Genomic DNA, 22,584 nt, shown 5'->3' on the forward strand with positions numbered 1-22,584 from the left:
CAGTAGTAAAGACAGACTGACACAAATATCAAAGGCCAAAAGAAATCACTACAGAAAACTTGTATCAGGGACATCTTACCCTTGGGAATTACATTGGCAAGGAAGTTCAAAGGTCTAGGGTAGCTGATAGAGCAAACTAGAATGCTTTGGGTCAGAGCTTCCCAATCTTTTTAATACCATTGGTATATCATATGCAGAGAACTTTAAGGTAAAAAAAATATATTTTCTCATGATCACAGAAATAGGATCAATATCTCCACAATCCATAATCTGGCTAGCCATGGTACACCAACTGGAAAGCTCTGTTCTATACAGGGAGAGCACAGAGATTCAAAAACAGTTTTAGCGGGATGCCTGGGTGGTTCAGTGGGTTAAGCATCTGCCTTCGGCTCAGGTCATGATCCCAGGGTCCCGGGATCGAGTCCCACATCGGGCTCCTTGCTCAGCAGGGAGCCTGCTTCTACCTCTGCCTGCTGCTCCCCCCCTTGTGCTCGCTTACTCTGTGACAAAATCTTTAAAAACAACAACAACAACAACAAAAAAAACAGTTTTAGCTCCACAAACAGTAAACAACAGAAAATGATGGGGAAATGAACAAGGAGAACATATTTCAAATAAACTTAAGATTTCATATGAACTGGAATGGAAAAGTTCTAGCTTCTTTTAAAACAGTTTTAAAAAAAAAGGGAGATAATTTGTTAGTTACTAGATCAGAAGAGGTGACTAGAACCCAAAGAAAATTAACAAGTAAATAAATAATAAGCAGTATCTCCAAAATCAGCATAAAATGACCCCCTCAGAAGGAACATGGATTTAGGTACTCTTCTGAGGCTACAGATAAAAAGCAATTGGGGGGGTCATGTATTGAAGACAGGATACACTAAATGAAGTGCTTATAGAAAATCTGGATAGATTTGAGAGGAGGAACTAGGGATTTCAGGGTAAAACACTCAAAGAATTACTGAGAAAACCTCAAAGACTCCGTTATCACAGATGAAGATACAGATACTGTCCACACTCTGGGGAAACACATGCAATGAATTTTTGGTATGAGAACTCTAAGGAAAAATACAAGGGACATGAGCTGTACTAGAGAGGGACCAGGGTGGACAACTCTCATTAGTGAATCACTAACTCTCATTATGAGGAGCCTATCAAGACAATATCAGAGGAGCAAGTTAGAGAAAAACAAATGTAAAGGCCAGAAAACAAACCAAAAGAACAGGAAGAAAAGACAGGCATCCATCAAACAGGGCTGGCTCTGCATGAGATAGAGGCTAAGAAGCAGGTTAAACTTAAAAATTCAGCCAAACCTTCCTAAAGGAATAAAAAATACATATGCATGTGAACTTTATTGGCATATGCCACCCAGAAAGAAATGCAGCAGAAAGAAATATACTCTAGGCCCAGAAATGCAAAAGCTGAGGAAAGAGTGTCTCTTCACTGGATGTTGGGACTCAGCTTTCATATGCAGCAACAGCAGATTCATGCCAGGAATCTGATGGGGAGATTTTCCAGATGAAAGTAACATGAAGAGAGAAGCTAACCTGAAGAGAAGAAAGAAACTAACCTAAGAGGAGAGTTTCCCAGGCCTAAGCAATTCCACAGCAAAAGGCAATGAGCACAACCACTGTGGCACAAAAATAAGTCACTCAGAGCCACAAACTGAAGAAGCTCATAAGGAAAATGCAACTAAAACTTTTGGTGGACAAGAAAGAAGCTGAGGACCAGAGATGTCAGCATCATAAACTTCTAAACATGCCAAAAAGGAAGCAGCTTTCAAATGCCCCATTCCAAGACAAAATTTAACAAAAATAGAATTTTTTTCCTCAAACACTGTAAACATAGCATCATAATTAATCTCTTCAGAGATTTCCCCCAACTTAGTTTAAGTTCACATATAATTGTCAGCAAGCAATTAGCCCTCAATGACAGGCATCCAGGCAGAATTAAAACCAATGATTTGCTGTTTACAGCATATCCTAAAATTTCTGCTACAGACTTTGGCAACAACTTGAGTCTGGACCGCACAAAGTTCTGGGAATATTATATAGTTGGACTGAGAGCTAAAGGGTTGAAGTTTTGCTTTAGTTCTAAAATTTCAAAGGTAAGAGACCATTCAGTGTTAATCATGTGTGTCCTAATAACCCTCCGAAATCTAGAATTCAAGTGCATAAACTGACCATCTGAAGGACTGAAGGAACTATACACACCCAAGTGAGGGAACCGGCTGCAGGTTCTATGCAGGCACAGAAATAACAGGCCTATAGCTGAGACTGAACAAACTTAGAAACTCAGAAGTGACTTTTATTTTTTGTTAGACTGCAACCACAAAGGCAAAAAAAAAAAATCTGATTTTCAAATATAAAATTTCTTTGGACTTACCTTAAAGATTAAGGGAAGGGGCACCTGGGAAGCTCAACTGGTTAAGCATCTGACTCTTTTTTTTTTTTTTTTTTAAAGATTTTATTTATTTGAGAGAGAGAGAGAGAGCACTCATGAGCACAGAGCAAGGGGAGGGGCAGAGGGTAAGAATCTCAAGCAGCCTTCCCACTGACTGCAGAGCCCGACAAGAAGCTGGATCTCACGATCCTGAGATCATGACCTGAGCTGAAATCCAGAGTCGGACACTTAACCAACTGAGCCACCCAGGGGCCCCAAAGCATCAGACTCTTGACGCTGAGCATGGAGCCTGCTTAAGATTCTCTCTCCCTCTGTCCCTCCCCCTGCTCTCACTCTCTCTCTCAGGAAAAAAAACAAAAAACAAAAAACCTCAAGGGAATATATGAACTCACTTTTCACCTGAGAATTGGAGAATGAAAGGAGGAAGTCTAGATCTATATTAACATTTGGAGGTATCTCTTATTAACACTGTATAAGTAGAATATTTTTTACTTTAATTTAGTCTCACTGCAGACCTGTTATAATGATGTTTCCCGAACAGTAAAGCTGGCTGTAATTTAAAAATAAGAAAAAAGAGAAGGGAGAGAATTTTCAGCCTTGGATTTCTACCTGTCTTCTAGGTAGAAGACCTTCTAGGCAGGTCTACTACCTGCATCTTGTTGGATCACATCGGAACCTATAGTGGTAAATGATCCACCAATGTTTTATAAAGATACACAAAGGAACCAATGGTTGGTATTAGGAGAGTGGCCTCATGGGAATGAGAGTAGAACCATCCTGAAAGTATGCAGATTTCTTAAATAACCAAAGTCTTATTGGTTCAACCTGATGGACAGAAAATAAAAAGCTAGAAAATATTGAGGAACTTCATATCCTTGTCGTTTTGATTCCATCTGAAAGGACTTCATCAGAAGTAATACTCCTGGTATCTTGCCCCACCACTAACCCATTCTTCCTCATGAAAAAGAGACCGTTGAATCCAAGGAGAAGACCTGGGCATGTGGGATTAGCCCTTTCAGGGGCTGCTTCTTAGATCTTTCTGGCAAGATTCTAATCTTACAGTAGAAATCTAAAGCTACTCAGCATTTAGGCCACAAATTTCAAACAACTTGTCAATACAGGTAACGTTTGGGTTCCCATACATCTCTCAGTTTTCTATTTCTCCATAGACACTGATACATAAAAGAGAAAAAAATGAGTTATTTATCAATCTCCTAAAACTCCATCACTAAATTTCATGGTAACTTACGTCTCTTCTTCAGCTTTCATTTGGAAGGCATCTTCTAACCAATCTAATAATTTGTGTGTAAACTCACTCACATCTTGCTGTGGAAAGAAAAAAAAGTCTTGTTGATATTTGAGCCTACTAATAAAAATACTAAATATTGCAACATAAAACTTACAGTCACGTCAAACATAAAATCACTACTCCTCACAAAAATATCATATGAAATGTTTCAGATCAAATACAAGAAATATTTATAACCTAACCAGAGAATAAAATCAGTACCTGAGAAAAATAAGCATTATACTGATAGTCACAGTGACTGGGTTTTACTATGGGAAAATAAATATAAATTTATTATGTTACATATAATATATGCAATATTATATATACACACATATATATAAATTCTAACTTACAAATGAGATTTTTAAAAATAAAGAGTTCTCTAATGAATCTTCATAAAATGAAGGACCCACATTACCAAAGAGCTCTTCATTATATAGACTGTTACTGGCTTTTTAGAAGGAAGACATGTTTTTCAGCAATTCATTTTCTGAATTCAACTTTTACACACTTTTTAAAGCACATCCATTTTTATTAAGATATGTTAACCTGGACAGGTTCAGTCTAATCAATCACTGACTCCCTGACTATCAAGTCCACCATCTCATGGCCTTCAAACGAATTCTCCATTCAGAACTAGCACCTACATCACCCTTGGCCATCCCTTCTTTCAGTGTTAGTTCCCCTAACATGGAAAAACAGGAATAAGCAGTGGCAGGTGTATTCATCAGCTACCATAATTCTTTCAATAATGTGAGGTGGAACACAGAAAATAGGTTCATCCAGAACCTAGGGAGAAAAAAATAAACCAATCCTACTAAGACTGGGTTCATCAAAGACGGATCAATCAGTGTAAAGCAATCTGCCTTTATTTATCAAAATAGCCCCAAGTATTAAACAAATTTACTATCACATATTTTTCTAGCTATAAGTTTTCTAAAGAGCAGCTGGGTCAATTGATTCACCTTTAAAATGTTGAAACTTGAAAAAAAATAAAATAAAAAAAAAAAAATAAAAAAATAAAATGTTGAAACTTGGATCTAAGAAGCTTAAGGAAATTGTTCCAAAGCCATATAGTTAAAGACAACTAAACTCAGCACAAAAATTCAGTTATAAACATCCATACCAACTGTAGTGGGTTAAATAGTGGCCCGCCAAAATATATGTCCACCTGGGACCTAAGGATGTAATCTTATTTAGAATATGGGTCTTTGAAGATGTAATTAAGGTAAGGATTCTCAACATGAGATCTACACAAAGACTGGAAAATAAAAGCAACAATAACACAGTTATCTAATTACTTAGAATTACTAAGTAATTAAGGAAACTACCATGCCAACAAAAATAGGCATACCAAAAGCATGTATACTATACTGGCCTTGGGTTTATCACACATTCGTGAAGATTTATAACTAACATTTTTGAACATTCCTAATTTTACCCAGTTTTCACTTACTAATTTCTATCACAATATAAATTACAGCTTCATTTATCTTAACACTTTCCAAGATCACTGTTACTTTTTTCTTAACTTAAAAGCAAATCTTCCAAATAAGCAATGTTTTAAATGGCTACAACTTATTTTTAATAAAGAGGAATAACAGTATCTTCAATTGTCATGTGTCTGAAAAAAATGCTTAAGAAATGATCAGATTAAATAAAATACAAACATTAATAAGTAAGTAAGTAAAAAAAGCTACCTGCTGGGAGTCATTTGATTTGAAAGCGTCCTTAAGAATTTCAACTGCTCTTGATGGATCAACATACTTCCTTTTAGTACCAACAAGAAGTGCAAATAGATACCGCAGCTCACGCATAAAAGGCAAATTCCGATGCTCCTATTGGGGGAAAAAAACCCTTAAGTGAAGATTAACAAAATCTTTATTGGTAAACAGATATTCATTTTAATAAACCAAAAACTTAACTAATATTGATTAGGGAGGAGTCCAGCACTCCTACATCATAATTAAAGAGTGTTGTGACCTAGGATACTCAACGGAGTCCAGGATGAAAACAGCAGAGGACCTAGGCTTAGCTCACAATTTCAGCACAAATGCCACATTTTCATAGCTAATCATGTTATTACCCAGCCAAGAATATCCATCCTCTCCTCATTCAAGTCTATTTATTATAATCCTTTCCATTCAGCAAGGCCCAGCTGCTGTGGACAGCAGTAACAACAGCCAACATTGAGTGCATGCTAACTTGGTGCCAGGCACTGTTTAAGTACTTTTCCTCAATAAGCCCATTTAAACAAAGATCCCTCCTCCTCCATGAAGGTTTCCCAGACCCCTCCAAGTCAATGATTCATTCCTTCACACTCCACATCTACTAAAATGAATGTCTTTCACTGAGCAATGAATCACCAACTGGCACTGTCATGGGATGATTCTAATTATCAGACAGTATTAGTCTAATAAGTAATTAGAATATATACTAATATTAAATGAACGTATCATACTTCTAGTGCTCCTTTGAAATCTCAACTTTTGTTTCTCAACAAGACTGTAAACTTCTCAAACACAAGAACTTCTATATTTCTTCCACAACTTTCTGCTACACAAAGCAGGCATTCAATTCTTACGAAGATCTGATTTCACCAAACCCTCTAGAAAAACCAACAACCCAATATTATCAATCATGAACAATTTATTTTAAAACAAGAAGGAAATTTTTTTAAAGAATGTAATTCACATACCTCAGTGAAATATTTATGGTAACAAATCAAACAAGCAGTTCTTACTATAGTTAGCTCTTGCAATAACAATTTTAACAGATGAAGCTTATATATTTAAATATTAGAAAAAAATGTCTGAGTATATGGTTAGTTTTCTCAACATCATAAAACTGTAGGGGTGTGTATATGTGTATAGTTGCTGTCCAGAATAATATAATCCATATAGAAATAGCTGTTCCTAGAATGCATTAAAAAAAAAAGGAGTCCTAAAAAATAGGTATAAAGGAATAAAACATGTGACTCCAAATACTTGCCAACCGATCCAAAAACAATATACCATTACAGCAATCACAAAGTGCATTATCTGAATGAAAATATTAATTTATGGAAAACATGGATTTTATGTAAGTATAATAAATTCCATCATCAGGGCGCCGGGGTGGCTCAGTCAGTTAAGTGTCTGACTCTTGGTTTTGGCTCGAGTCATGACCTCAGGGTCCTGAGATCAAGCCCTGCGAAGGGCTCCATGCTCAGTGGGCAGTTGCTCAAGATCCTCTCTCCCTCTGCCCCTCACACCCTCCAACCCCTGCACTCGCTCTCTCTCCTAAATAAATAAATCTTTTTAAAAAAAATTCCACCATCAATGATAAAGTTTAAAAGTTCTAAATGAAAGAAAGCTAATCTATGATTTTTCTGTTGTACTTCATACTCAAACACAATTGCCTTATATAAATACTGGGTTTTAAAAGTGTAAACACAAAGAATTTTAATCCAAAAAATAATTTTCAGAAATATCCCTAATTTCCTGAAATCAATTTCTCTTTATCACCACACCTACATCAGTGCAGTTTTTTGAGACATTTCAAGGATGAAATAAATGACTTTTGAAAAATAACTCAATTTCTGCTGAGAAGCATATTGGAAAAGTAATATAATAATATATATATATAATACATTGAAACATTTTTGCTCTCAGCCAATTTCCGTGGCTAGAAAATCTTTTTGAATTTCAAAAGGCAAAATTGTAATTGATGTAATTTATTACTGCACATAATAAAATATACAATTTTATGAACTTCAGACATGTAAACATCCGTAAAAGCATCACCACGGTCAAGATAATGTAACTATCCATCACACCCGCAAGTTTCTTCAACCCTTACTCCCCTCCTCCCTAATCATCCCAAAGCAACCATGGTCACTTTATAAAAGTTATATAAATCAAACCATACCCTATGTACTTACTTTAATCTGGTTTCTTAAAACAGAAGTAATTATTTTGACATTCACCCACATGATTGTGTGCATTGACGATTCGTTCTGTTTTGCTGCTCAGTGGTGTTCCACTGTATGGCTGTCCCACACTTATTACCAAGTGACCTATTCCAGATGCTGTGGATATTACTTTAAGTGTCTTTGTGTAGACATAAGTTTTCATTTCTCTTAAGTCAAAACCTGGAGAGGGCCTAGGTTCTATGTAGATGTCTTTAAGACACAACCAAACCATTTTTACAGAAGCGTTATACTATTTTATATTCCCACCGAAAGCATAATGGGAGTTCCAGGTCCACATTCTACAATATTTGGATATGGATTATGTTTTTAACCAGTTCTTCCAGTGGGTCCAGTGCGGCACCTCTAGTTTTAATTTGCATATTCCTGTAACTAATAATGTCTAGCATCTTTTCCTGTAGTTATTTACAGTCTGCATACTTTCTTTGGTGAAGTATCTGTTCAAATATTTTTTCCAATACAGTAATAGGTTATCTTATTATTGAGTTATGCAAGTTATATATTCTAGACACAATTCCTTTATCTGATATATATTTTGCTAATATTTTCTCCTTGTTGTGGCTTAACTTTTCACTTTGTATAAATTTTTCCAAGATTACAAGTTTTTAATTTTGATGAAGTCCAATTACTCAATACTTTCTTCTATGATTTGTACCCTTGTTTAGCCCCACTTAAGAAAATCTTTTAACCCAAGACACTAAAATTTTTCTTCTTCAAAAATTTTTATAATTTTCATTTTCTTTTATATCTATAATCCATTATTAATATTTTATATATTTGAAAAATAAATGACTATGTTCTGTAAGGGTTGAGGATTATCTTTCTATGATACCATTAGTTTAAAAGATTTTCCCTTGCCTATGAATTGTTTTGTCAATTTTAATTAAAATTAAACTCACCCTATATATATAGGTCTATTTCTGGACTCTATTCTGTTCCATTTATCTATAGAACTATCTTTTCACCAATAAGAATGCCTGAGAGTTGATTGCTCCAACACTTTCTTTCTTTTTAAAATTATATGGCTAGTCTACATTCTTTGATTTTCCACATAAATTTTATTACTTTTTTAAGATTTTATTTATTTGACAGACAGCCAGAGAGGGAACACAAGCAGAGGGAGTGGGAGACAGAGAAGCAGGCTTCCCGCTGAGCAGGGAGCCCAACGCAGGGCTCGATCCCAGGACCCTGGGATCATGACCTTAGCCGAAGGCAGATGCTTAATGACTGAGCCACCCAGGCGCCCCTCCACATAAATTTTATGTCAATTTGTCAATTCCTGTGAAAAAAGTCTGCTGGGATTATGGTTGGGATTGCACTGAAACTATAAATTAAATTGGGGATAATTGATACCATAACAATATTGAATCCTCTGATCATTGAACATATCTACTTCCTTAATTTCTCTCAGCAATATTTTGTAATTTTCCATAAAACTTTACCCCGAATAGTCCACATTTTATGCTACTGTACATAAGTATTTTTAAATTAGATTTCCCATTGTGTGTTGTATTTAGAAATACAGTCAATTTTTGCATGTTCGCCTCCTATCATGTAACCTTGCTGAATTCATTTCTTGGTTCTATCTTTATTTATTTATTTACTTACTTATTTATTTAGTACTTAGGATTTTCCACAGACAATCAAGTCATATACACAAAAAGAAAACTTTTTTCTTCCCTTTCCAATCTTCATGTTTATTTCTTTTTCTTGCTTTATAACACTGATTAAGAACTCTAGGCTACTGTTTAACAGCAGTGAAGGATTACATCCTTCCTTGTTCCCAATCTTTGGGGCAAAGCATTCAGTCTTTCACCATTAAGTATTATACTAGTTGTAGGCTTTTCATAAACAATCTTTATCAGGATCAGAAAACTTTCAATTTCTAGTTTGTGAGATTTTAGATACACTTGCTTTTGTCAAATTCTTTTTTTTTTTTTTTTTTAAGATTTTATTTATTTATTTGACAGAGAGACACAGCGAGAGAGGGAACACAAGCAGGGGCAGACAGAGAGGGAGAAGCAGGCTTCCCGCAGAGCAGGGAGCCTGATGCGGGGCTCGATCCCAGGACCCTGGGATCATGACCTGAGCTGAAGGCAGATGCTTAACGAGCCACCCAGGTGCCTCAAATTCTCTTCTTTATCTACTTAGATGATCATATGGTTTTTCTTCTTTACTCTGTTAACATGGTGAATGACACTGGTTTTTGAACACTAAACCAATCCTGCAGTTCTAAATAAACCCCAGTTGGCAATGAAGTAGCATCCTTCATTGATATTTCAGGATTCAATATGCCAAAAATCTGCTACAACTTTTTGCTTCTATATTCATGAGGAATACTGGTTTTTAGTTTTCTTTTCTTGAAACATCTTTTTTCTATTTTGGTTTCAGGGTAATAATGCTGGGCTCATAGAAAGAATCGGGAAGTTTTATCTTTTCTTCAATTTTCTTGAAAAACATGTAAAGAATTAGTATTATTTCTTCCTTAATGTTTAGTATAATTTACCAGTGAACTATTTCACTGTTGAATTTTTTTTTTTTTTTTGCTGAGTAGGTTCTTAACTAAAAATTCATTTTTTAATGTAATGTAAGGATATTGTCTGTTTATAATATTCCATTATTCTCTTTTATTGTCTAGAGAATATGTAGTGATATCCCTCTCTTTCATTCGTTATATTGCTAATTTGTTTCTTCCCTCTTTTTTCTTGCTCAGTCTACCTAGAAATTCATTAATTTACTGATCTTTAGAAGCAGCTTTTGGTTCCATTAATTTTTTCTACTGTCTTTCTCATTTCTATTTCAATGACTTAGCTCTTTATTATTTTCTTTCCTTTACTTTCAAATATTAATGTGCTTTTTTTCCTAATTTCTTGATGTGCAAAATGATGTCATAAATTTGAAACTATTTTCTAATGTGTTTAGTTCGTGTATTTTCCACTAACCACTGCCTTAGCTGCATCCCTCTAATTCTGGTATGTCATATTTTAATTTTTATTGTTTAAAATATTCTAAAATTTCCCTTCTGATTTGTTCTTTGTCCCCTGGGTTACTTAAAGGTGTATTACTTAATTTCCCTACTATCAGGGGGGTTTTCTAATTATCTTTCTGTTGTCAAATTCCACCTAATTCCACTGTGGTCAGAAAACATACTTCGTATGCTTTGAATCCTTTAAGATTTACTGAAACTTATATATCCAAACTTGTTACTTTATTCATAGCTAAAGACAGAAATTCCAGAATGCCTCTGTTATTTGTAAAATTCAAAACTCCTTCAGGTATTTGCTCATTGGTATTTAACTAAACAATTTCCCTGTTCAAATGCTTCTCATCTCTGAGTAGTGGAAAGTATGGAAATATTGTTTATTTGGAAATATCTGCTCTGAAATCAAGACTTTAATTAATATAACCTTATGAGTAATAAGGTTTTAGCTATTTATATGGAGATTAGCTCTATTATGAACTTATGCATCTTTGTTTTCTCAACATTTAACATGTTTTGTTATCAGTTTGTGACTGTTTAAGCCAAAAGACACTATGTGTGGGAGTGGGGAGGGATGAGGTGTTTACAGCGAGAATCCATCTTTAAATTTCTAGTAACCTCACAATTCTCCTAGACATTAAAATTACAAACAGTACAATAAGTATTTATGTATAAAATTAGTTTCAACTTCTAGAATAACCAAGTCTACCTAAAATACAAACTGATTTCAAAAACTACATCTCTTTCTCTCACTCAATATGTATGTAATATTTATGACTGATTTACCTGCTGATAAAAAATAACCTAAAAAAAATCCTGATTAGCAATGCATGCAAATGACATCTCTGTGATCTGACCAAAGTGATCCCCAAGGGTATTCTGTATCTTAGCACATTACTTTTCAAACTCAGTGTTGCAGCAAACATTACATAAGTTGGATATAAATTCACTATTAAATAGTAAGTGGCAAGAAGACACACTGACATCTTTTTAAAAACCTGTCTTTTATCACCTCAGTTGAATGTAGCACCAATCAGTTTTGCTGATAACTATCTCTAAGTCACACATGTTTGCTTCAGAAATGTCAAGTTATAGTACGTATTGATATCCCCATGCCAGATTAAATAACCTCATTTGTGGAACCATCTTTTATAAAATTGCACAGAATTCTTCTAAATAAGTGTCCTTTTCAGAATGGAAGTAGAGATCCTGTTAACTCCTTAACCTGAAGAGACCCCTGGACATGCTGCCCCTTCCATTGCAAGAAAACAAATGAAGATTGGATTTATGTATTTCCCTAGTACTCAGCTGAACAATTTTAAAACCAGCTCTGATACATAAGCATGGATATCACAATTGTTTTTTAAATAGGATTATAAAACTGACTTGGTCTTACTCAATGTTTTGAAGAATAAAATAAATTAACTCTGTAAAGCACTAAAATCCAGAAACAAAAAAGAAAAGGTCAAGATACATATGAATACCTAATTGGAAGCAATATTTCCAAATAATGTCATGTAAATTAAAAATCTACTTCAACTGAGATACCAGAAGAGAGAACAGTGATTACTAAACAAGTTGCAATAAAGAGAATCAACAGTCCAAAAAGTTTCACGGCAAAACTGTAATGAGTGAAGGGGTTTTGCTTAATTTCTCTGGAGGTCTGTGGGGTTGTCAAGTGATCTGGACTCCCTTCTGAAAATGGCTTGTTTACCAGCCTGATACTTTATAGCTCAAAGATTATAGCCTGAAAAGCAAGCTATAAATTGTTATATTCCCACTAGCTTGCATTATAAATGTTTCATGTTTGCAGAACAAGTGGTTTTCAAATTACACATTAAGAGAAAAACATGATTTAATTATGTATCATTAATACAGTAAGTCACACAAAGTTCAACACTTCACTGAAACCTAAAACTTGAACTTCTTTGTGCAACCAGTCCCCTTTAGGGCTACAATTTCTTTATGACAAGATCCCTAGAGCCCCAAACATTCACGTACATCACCTCCATAATTAACTTTTTCCATTAAGTATAAATTTCTGCATCAGTCCTATCTTTGAAAAGCTAATATGAATACAGTAACTAACATCATCTGAGGCACTTACTATGTACCAGGCACTTCTAAGCCCTTTGTATGTTTTATCTCATTTAATTCTCACAACCCTATAAAATAATCACTATTATTATTTACACCTTTCAGATAAGGAAACAAAACAGGCAGGTCAAGCCCTAGGTCCACAGCCAGAATACCCAGGCAATCTAGCGCTGATTATCTGTGTGCTCTGTCACATTATATTGCCTAACAGTATTAACTTACAAAATAGAAGTTACAGATTTGCACTGCAAAGACAGCCAGTGCAACACTAATCTTTTAAAAGGCTCATCTACACAAACAGTTGAAAGAAATTTTTATTCCCACACAATTTTTCAGGAGGCAACTGAAGAAAGACCTTGAATTATAAATTGAAACCTATAAAGTTTACTGAAATTTGACAGTACAAAAAAAGAAAAAAAACAATTACTGAAGTGACACAAAAAATTGGCATATTACTGATACACGTGTGAAGAAAAATTCATATTTATAATATACTGATGAAGAATAGAAAGTTACTATAGTAACCGAAATTAATGGGTTGATATTCAAATTTAACAGTTCCAGATTTGATGAGACAACCTGCCCCAAAACCAAGCACAGATAAAAGAATAGGATGACATATATATATATATATATATATATATATATATATATATATACTCTGCTTAAAAATCTTTCATAATTTTACCTTTTGGTTTCGGGGTAAATCTTGAGCATTTGACGGAGGCTTGTAATTCAGAACTAATCTTCTAAATTCCAAAAGATTGAATAATGACTGAAAAAGAACAACAATTTAAGATAACCTAAGGGAAAATTCTATTAACAGAACTATAAAAATATGACTGGTCTCAGAGATTTATTTTTGACTATACTACTTACACACAGGATTGTTGCCACTAGCACAAGGCCTATTTTCTCCTAGAGAAAATGTCAAATTTCTTATATACTGACACACTGTTCTTGATCATTAACAATATTTATTGTAGTGGAAAGCAGAAAATTATATGTGGACAATTCAAAAAACCTACTATATATCATATTATTAAAAGCTGTCTTTCTTTAGGTGCTTAATAAGCAGTTTCCTCAAAATAAAAGGTCCACAAATGCAAAGTCTAGAACTTTTTAGACGTATTATGTTCACTGAGTTATCTTGAGGTATCAATTCTACAAAAATATAGTACAAATAAATTTATGGGCCAGTTGCTAGGTGACAGAGACATAAAGAAATTACCTATTATCTCTATGCTCAAGGAGACACACAGCCTAGAAAGCACACAGATATTATAACAATAGAAATTTGACTCCAACATACAATAATACTGATCTCACAGAGTGTGAGAGCATATGAAAGCCACCCACGGAAAGGCTTCCTAGAACTGTTTTTTAAACTATTGCTTGTAACACATTATCATCACAGTGAATATTTGTCTAAAAAAATGAAATAAAATACAACTGAAAATATTAAAACATGTCATACATAGTAAACGCACCACAGAATATTGTTTGCAAAGTTTTCATTTTACATATTTTACATACACATATATGTGTCAAGTGCTTTACAATATAAAAAGTATTCCCTTCTGGGAGTCACAGTTTATTACCCTTGAAAATCACTGTACAGGAGGCAATAATGTATGAGGTCTTAGCAAAGCTGTGTGAGCCAACATGATAGAAGATAAAGGTAGCACCACAAATCAATGATAAAATAAGGTTTTGTTTAGGAGCTGGGTGTTGGGAAAACTGGCCCACTACATATAAAGAAATAGAATCAGATATAGATATATATAGATATGGATGTGGTTTAAAGACCTAAATATGAGAGGAAAAATCAAAGCTGTAACAGAAACTATAGGAAAATATTTTGGTTATCTTGGAATCCAAAAGTATTTCTTTATTAAACAATATGAACACATGAGATAATTCATTTATTCAGTCATTTAATAAATATTTATGGAACACCCACTACATGCAGACTCAAGGGAGACAGGCAGCAGAAAATAAAACATATTGAGTCTCTGACAAAATAAGAATAGCATAGAAAGTGAAGAGTATGTAATCAAAAAGAAAAAGGATTCGAGAAGCATGTGCTTTCAAACATAGCTGTGTATCAGAGTAATTGTGGAACTTTAAAAAATACCTATGCAGCCTCTCAACAAAGATATAAAGTACCACAGAAAACTCTGAAGTATATCAACAAATCAATGGCTAATTTCAAGAAGGACAAGATTAGCAATTCAAATCTTCCTGATTTACGATGGTGTTACATCTAGATCAACCCACCCTAAGATTAAAATATCATTAAGTTGAGGGCACCCGGGTGGTTCAGTCGTTAAGCATCTGCCTTTGGCTCAGGTCATGATCCTAGGGTCCTGGGATGGAGCCCTGCATGGGGCTCCCTGCTCTGTGGGAAGCCTGCTTCTCCCTCTCCCACTCCCCCTTCTTGTGTTCCCTCTCTTGCTGTCTCTCTGTGTCAAATAAATAAAATCCTTAAAAAAATAAATAAAATAAAATATCACTAAGTTGAAAATGCATTTTATACACCTAGCCAACCAAACATCATAGCTTAGCCTAGCCCAGCCCAAAAGTGCTCTGAACACTTACATTAGCGTAAAGGTGGGCAAAATCATCTAATACAAAGCCTACTTTATAACAAAAATATTGAATATCTCCTGTAATTTATTAACTACTATACTGAAAGTGAAAAACAGAATGGTTGTATGGGTACAAAATGGTTGTAAGTCTATCAGTTGTTTACCCTCATGACCACGTGGCTGAGTAGGAGCCAGCATCACAAGAGTATTGTACCGCATATTGTTAGCCCAGGTAATGATCAAAATTCAAGGTAAAGTTTCTACTGAATACATATTACTTTTGCACCACTATAAGTCAAAAAATCTAAGTTGAACCATGATAAATTTGGGGCCATCTATACTCTCAAATGTTGCCAAATCCAATAAAGGGCAAAAACCTAACCTTTGGATTTGGCAATTGGGAAGTCACCTTTCCAGCAGAATGGTAGAGGAAGAACAGCAAGCAGTGAGTAGTGAAGAAATGGGATATAAAGGGAACAAGTATGGACTGTTTTTAGGAGAAATTTAAATAGGAAAGAGAATAATGACAAAATAGGATAATCCCAATCCCACTTCTTTGCTCTAAGCTCCCATTGGGGAACATTTTCCTTCTTCCTGAATACCTTCCTGAACAATTAGAATTTCTGCTGGTGTGGGCCTACTGGTGATGAATTATTTTCACTTCTGTTTGAGTGAAAATTGTTTTTCTTCATTTTTTGTAAGATTTTTGCTGGTTATAGAATTCTAGATAGCCAGTTATTTTTTCTAGCACTTTAATGACAATTTCTACTGACAAGTTAGCTGTCAGTCTAGTTCTGCTTCTTTATAGAGGTGATACAGGCATACCTTGTTTTACTGTGCTTCCCTTTAATGTGTCTTGCAGATATGGTATTTTCTATAAATTGAAGTTTTATGGCAACCCTATGTCAAGCACGTCTACCAGCACCATTTTTCCAATAGCACTTATTCATTTTGTGTCTCTGTGTCACATTTTGGTAATTCTTACAATATTTTAAACTTTTTCACTATTATTTTATTTGTCATGGTGACTGATGATCAGTGATCTTTGATGTTACTAATGTAATTGTTTTGGGGCATGTGCAAACTTAATCGATAATGTTGTAGGTGTTCTGATTGCCCCACTAACTGTCCATTCCTCTATCTCTCTCCCTCTCCTCAGGCCTCGCTATTTCTTGGGACACAACAATACTGAAATTAGGCCAATTAGTAACCCTACAAGGGCCCCTAAGGGTTCAAGTGAAAGGAAGATTCAACTGATGTGGCAAACTTCACTGCCATCTTATCTTAAGAAATTGCCACAGCCACCCTAACCTTCAGCACCCACCACCCTTGTCAATTAGTAGCCATCAATATTGAAATAAGACCCTCCACCACCAAAAAGATTATGACCCACTGAAAACTGCATTTTTAGCAATAAATTATTTTTTATTTTAGGTATGCACATTGTTTTTTTAAATGTAATGCTACTATATACCAAATAGCATAACATAACTTTTATATGCACTGAGAAACCAAAAAATTCATTTGCCTCGTTTTGTTAAGATACTCACTTTATTGTAATGGTATGGAACGAAACCCATGTATCTCACGTCTTTTCCACCTCGCTACTTTTTTAGGATTTTCTCTTTGTCTATACTTTCTTCCATTTTATTAAGATGTGCCTTGGCACAGTATTCTTTATATTTATGCTACTCGATTCCTACTGCTTCCAGAATCTGTGGCTTGATCTCATTTAATAAATTTGGAATATTCTCAGTCATATCTTCAATTATTTTTTTTGCCCTGTTCCCTTTTTACTCTCCCTCTGGAACCATAAATACACTATGTTAGAACTATTCATCATGCCCAAAATATCTCTTATATGCTCTTATCTGTATTTCATGGCTTTAGTGTGAAAATGTTCTTCAGACCAATTGTCCAGATGACTAATTCTCTCTTCAATTGCATCAAATACACTGCTAAAGTCATCCATTAATTTCCTAACTTTATTTTTCAGTTCTAAAATTTCTATTTTGCTTTTTTTTAATAGTTTACTTTTCTACTGAAATTCTCAATCTTGCTTTTAATTCCTTGGTCATATTAATAGATATTATAAACAATCCAATTTTCAGGTTTCATACTGCTGGTTATTTTATCTTAATTTTTGGATATACCTTATTTCCTAGTATGATTATGACTGATTTGAGTGCTAAACATTTATTTTTATGTGAAAAGTAGAGAAAATTCTAAGTTCTAGATAATAATACCTTCTAAAAGAATTTACATTTCCTTCTGGCAGGCAGCAAAACTGGGCCATTTGCAATCCCAGATCAACTTAAACCAAACAATTCTGAGATGCACTGGGATTCAAAAACTATGAAGCCTGGCCTATTTTCAGTTCTCATTAATCCAAGGTTCTAGCCCTCTCGAATTTAACGAAAGTGTTTACTAACACTCCAAGTCTGTACAAAACTTTGCTTACCTTCCCAGCCACTCAGCAGCCACTTCTGGAATTACTCAAGGATAAAAATCAACCCAACAAATGAAGCTTATTCTAAAAATCCGGTTTTCTCAGAGCTTAGCCTGAAAATCCCACATTGCTTTAGTGTTACGTGATATAGTCTTCAAAAGTTGATTTGTTGTTGTTTTGGTTTGGTTGGGTTAGGTTCCAGCAAAATACCACTAGGTAGACAGTCTAAAACAACCTAATAAGCTATTACCCAAAGTAGAACTTGTGACCATTACAATGAATCATGGAAATTAATGTTTTTAAGTCACTAACACTCTGTATCCTCAATCACAGTCATAATAGTATTGGTCAACATATTTCTTCAAGAAAGATGGGAAAGGGTAATTGTCACTACTGCCTAAATTGTGTTTGTGATTGATGCACCCTGAAAACAAGTATCCTTTCACTCAGTCCAAAGCTAAAAGGTATATTTGAAGAGCACTTGGTAAAATGGAATTTGGTTAAACTCTTGCTAATAACAGAAAGCTATGAGATATGAGATTTCAAATAACTTGTGGAAGACAAAGAGTGATGACAAGAGAGCAAAGGGATATAAACTGTCTATAATGAAGACACTGAGGAGAAGCAAGATCAATTCTCTTTGGTGGATAAAAAAAAAAAAAAGGAATAGTATCACTAAAGTTCAAGGTAAGGTAGGGACTGAAAACAGATGGCATGATTAAAAGATAAAAGTCTGTATACAGAGCAGTTAAAAATCCCCATGTCCTTCCCAGATACAGAAAGGTCAGACAAATACCACCTCCTTCTGTGGGATACAGGATATTTAGTCTTTGGATAAAATTGAACTGAACTGACTTGGGTTCAGAAAAATCAGTCATAGTGTGTGTGAGAAGGAATAAGATTCAGGGCTACAAATGGGAGGATTAAGTAAAAACCCTGCAAAGTGATCCCCAATCGAACTTTCCACAATCTCCTTTCTCTTAGGCCTGCTTTGGAAAGCCAGCAATCATGCTTAAAACACAAACAATAGGAATCCAGCTTGGACTTGAGACAGAGAAACCTTCCGTGGTAAAGGGAAACAAATTTAAAAAAAAAGAAAGAAAGAAATAGAGCTAATATGTTTACAAATACAGAACATATCATTAAGACCACAACAGAGATGTTAAGAGTATTCAGAAAATTTTAAGAATAAGTATATAGAAAATAGACAGAAAAAAAAGGTGTTTTCCTGACAACACCAAAAAAACAAAGGATTACAAAGGGCTACTCCCAGTAAATCACTGTAATGTTTACAAAGTCATAGAAAAATGTAAACACTGACTACTGACTATTTTAAACTTATGCTATAACTATGTTGGGAATGAAAGAAAAGGCAATTCTAGGTATGTGAAATGAGACAGCTAAATCCCCATTTATCTCATCAGGAAGGCATGTCATTTAGAAAAATGAAGATAAAAGGAAAAACAGCTAGAACTGGTTGTAGTTGTTATTAAGAAGCAGGACTGTGAAGTAGGGAGGTTTGGGGCAGATTACTACTGTTTTTCATCATAAGCCTTTTATTGCTATGGAATTTTTTATTTTCTCTTTGAACTAGGTACTTAAATTCTTTGATGAAAATTAAAGATTTAAGAGCAAATAATGTGAATAAACATGTTAAATGATATCCTAACATTTTTTGAAAACTTGCACCATCTTCTCAATCCCATTCATCATTAGGGTGATAAAAGCATCTTAAGTCTTCAATTCCACCATAAATAATATATCCTACTTTTTCCAATGTGTCAAAGACTGTATTCTATACTGATATAAAACAATAACCTAGAAGATGTGTTCTCTGCCTTCAGGATGCTCATATTTTAGTCAAACCGGAGTTACATGACTTATGAGTAAGGTGACCGACCATATCCTTTATCTTCCAACTCACAATTCTTTTAATTCTGAAAGAGAGCTTTAAGACTTAATAACAGGCACCAGTAGATCTACAAAAGAAGTAAACTGGAGCTGTACAAGGCAAACTGAGAAGGATGAACACCTTACTTCTGAGCATCTCAGAGGCATCCAAATGAGAAAGGTACCAAGGGTCATCATGAGAATCCATAAATTACACTCCAAACTAGCAAGAGAGGAGTATGCTTCTAAGTAGCTACCTCATTCACTGATACCCTAGTGGAGAAACAGCAGCCCCATTAGTCCTTTCTAGGTGTAAGTTCCAGGATAAAAATACTCCTGACGAGCTAAGGGGTTAATGCTCAATCTAGAACAGTCAGGCTAATATTGCTACCATCCACAAGATTATTTAAGCCATCCTCTGTCCCATCTTCTCCCTGTTTATAGTCCCTTTCTGATATTGTATCCCTTTTCTCCCAAAATATTGGTCCCAGTACCTAAAAAGACAAGTATAAAGCTGTACCCTCTATAGCCTATCCCTGCTACCTATTTTGCAGTTAGAGGTTTATTATCCAAGGAAATTTCTATAATTGGCAGATATACTTACAAGGAAAAGAAGTCCCAATTGTTTCACACTAGTCCTGCCAACTAAGTAAATTCCATCCCTGAGAAAATTTTGTAATTGAAACCTTACAGTACATTTACATCATAGTTTGAACAAGTTCCAATTCACTTGGGAAAATACAGTAAGAAACTTCCAACACTAACAGAGATTTCCTGCCCCACTTTTCTTTCATAGGTGAAAAATTCCATTCATGATGACAAACTTTTACATCTCAGATGGTATCTGTGGAATTAAACAATAATGTCACAAAATGAAAAAAATAAAAGATTTCAATTACTAGAGATGAAAATGAAAAGTTACTTAAATAGAATACAGTAAAATTACAGTAAGGAAAAAAAAAAAACCTGAAGTGATCTTTTGATAAATTCTTCTTCCCATCCACACTTTTCCAAAACCTGAAATTTATAATGTATTTTCACACACCTAAAGCCAATGATCTAATACTTCATTATAACCCAAACTTTTCAAGGCTAGGTCACTTCTCCTAGGTATCCAGATTTCTCCAAAAAGAATTAAAAAATATATTATTAACAATAATCCCAAGAACCCTATACTAGCCTATTTTAGGATGCTACCAGTTAAATAGCCAGTAATTTAAGGTAAAATTTAGAAATCAGTAAAATTACTTCAAATTTTAAATAGGACAAGCAATTTTTTCCAGCCCATTCTCCTCCCCACCAAAAAAGCCAAAAATTTGAAAAGTAAAACAAAAGCTAAGATCAGCAAACACCACTTAGAGTAGAAATAGATATACCACTGTTTCAAATTTGAACTAAGATACTGAAAGAAGTTTATCCTATGAAAACAAAAAGTGGTTATCCCCATTTCTGTTAGTATGAATTTAGTTATCATTTCAAACAGGCCTTTCTTACAACATGGTGTAGAGAAATAAAAAGCACCTATTCTAACTAACAATACTGACTATTTGTAAGATACTTTCCTCTAACAGTTTTCTGAAAGAGGCTTCTAATGAATGAGCCTCACTAATTGGCCATTATAGTGTAGAGATAGCACCTACTTGTCCAAATACAGGCAGCAAAGTGTATTCATAAAGACTCATATCACAGCCTTAAAACTGTGCTTCATACTTTTAAACAATGTCTAAATTATAAAATTTAAATTGGACAATAAATGTAAAAACTCTTACAGTGCAAATAAAGTAAAGCAAGACAAAGAGACTAATAAAATTTTAGATATTATGAATATCTAAATATTCATTAATAATCAAGGATAGGAACAAAGGTATTATTATAGATTTATAATAATTCAAGTATTCCTTAACATTTTAATAGCCTGAAAAACAAATAGTACAGCATATCACTAACTAGTATATGCCACAGAATATTAAAGAGTGAGACATAAATCTAGAAAACCAAAGTTAATCAAATTGTATGGTATTACGTGCCACACAAAAAAGTGGGGGGAAAGTTGGAAATTATAACACTGAAGTAGGAAAAAAGTTAAAACTACAGATTAATCACCTAGAGAACACAATTAACAATCTTAAAGAAAATGAACTAAATAACCAGCGTTAGCTGCTTTACTATCACAAAGAAGTTTATGCCATCATACATACAGGCTTGGAAAGCTACAGAATGAAGAGATGTTTTGAATATAAAAAGAAATGGCATACAAAATGATTTAAATAGTACTCATCAGGAATACTAAATAATAAGATACAATTCAACTGCATTAGGAAAATTAAACAAAATATTTTTAAAGGGTAATAAAAATTAATTATTCATAGATTGTTTTAAGGAAATTATTTAATTCAATGTTTTATAATCTGATGGATAACATTATCAATGTCTAACTGAAAATGGTAAAGAACTAAAAATGGTAAAAAATAATAAGTCATTTCTCATAAAAGAAGAACTAAAAAACAAGAAAGAAATCTAGTCCACATTAAGAAGATGCATAACTACGCATACAAAAATTCTTCACTTTAGAATAAGGATCTCAAGAAACATTTCATAAGGGTCTACTAAGTTAAAAAAAAAAGTGTTACTTTTAACTATCAGTATTTATTCTTCACATCATTCTCACATATGCATTGAGAATTACGTCAATCTATACCCTCCTCAAACAAAATACCTCCTTATATTAAGAAGAGTATTTAAATGACTATAATTCTATGAATAACATTTTCCATTATATACAATAAACCTGATTTGATTAACAACAACAACGAAAACAGATCGGGTTTCATATCTTGGTTATCTCCTTCTCAAATTTGCAGAGAATTACACACAAAAACGTTTTTCACCCTTTCCACTCTGACAACAATTCCT

At 34.1% G+C, this 22,584-nt stretch overlaps 1 protein-coding gene across 5 annotated transcripts in view; it reads right to left on the reverse strand.

Moving 5' to 3' along the window:
- The window catches only part of USP25 (ubiquitin specific peptidase 25), a 129,209-nt gene that overhangs the window by 58,893 nt on the left and 47,732 nt on the right, over positions 1 to 22,584 (reverse strand). For 3 of the 5 annotated variants that reach the window (XM_078057520.1, XM_078057598.1, XM_078057639.1), the window contains exons 6-8: positions 13,430 to 13,516; positions 5,395 to 5,532; positions 3,653 to 3,729 (exon numbers count right to left, since the gene is read on the reverse strand). In XM_078057520.1, coding sequence (XP_077913646.1) covers positions 3,653 to 3,729; positions 5,395 to 5,532; positions 13,430 to 13,516 — 302 coding nt within the window. The remainder of the gene's footprint in view (positions 1 to 3,652; positions 3,730 to 5,394; positions 5,533 to 13,429; positions 13,517 to 22,584) is intronic. The other 2 variants (XM_036108964.2, XM_078057707.1) reach the window with 1 other exon arrangement.

The sequence above is a fragment of the Halichoerus grypus genome, chromosome 1 (genome assembly GCF_964656455.1).
Source record: "Halichoerus grypus chromosome 1, mHalGry1.hap1.1, whole genome shotgun sequence".
Classification (NCBI taxonomy): domain Eukaryota; kingdom Metazoa; phylum Chordata; class Mammalia; order Carnivora; family Phocidae; genus Halichoerus; species Halichoerus grypus.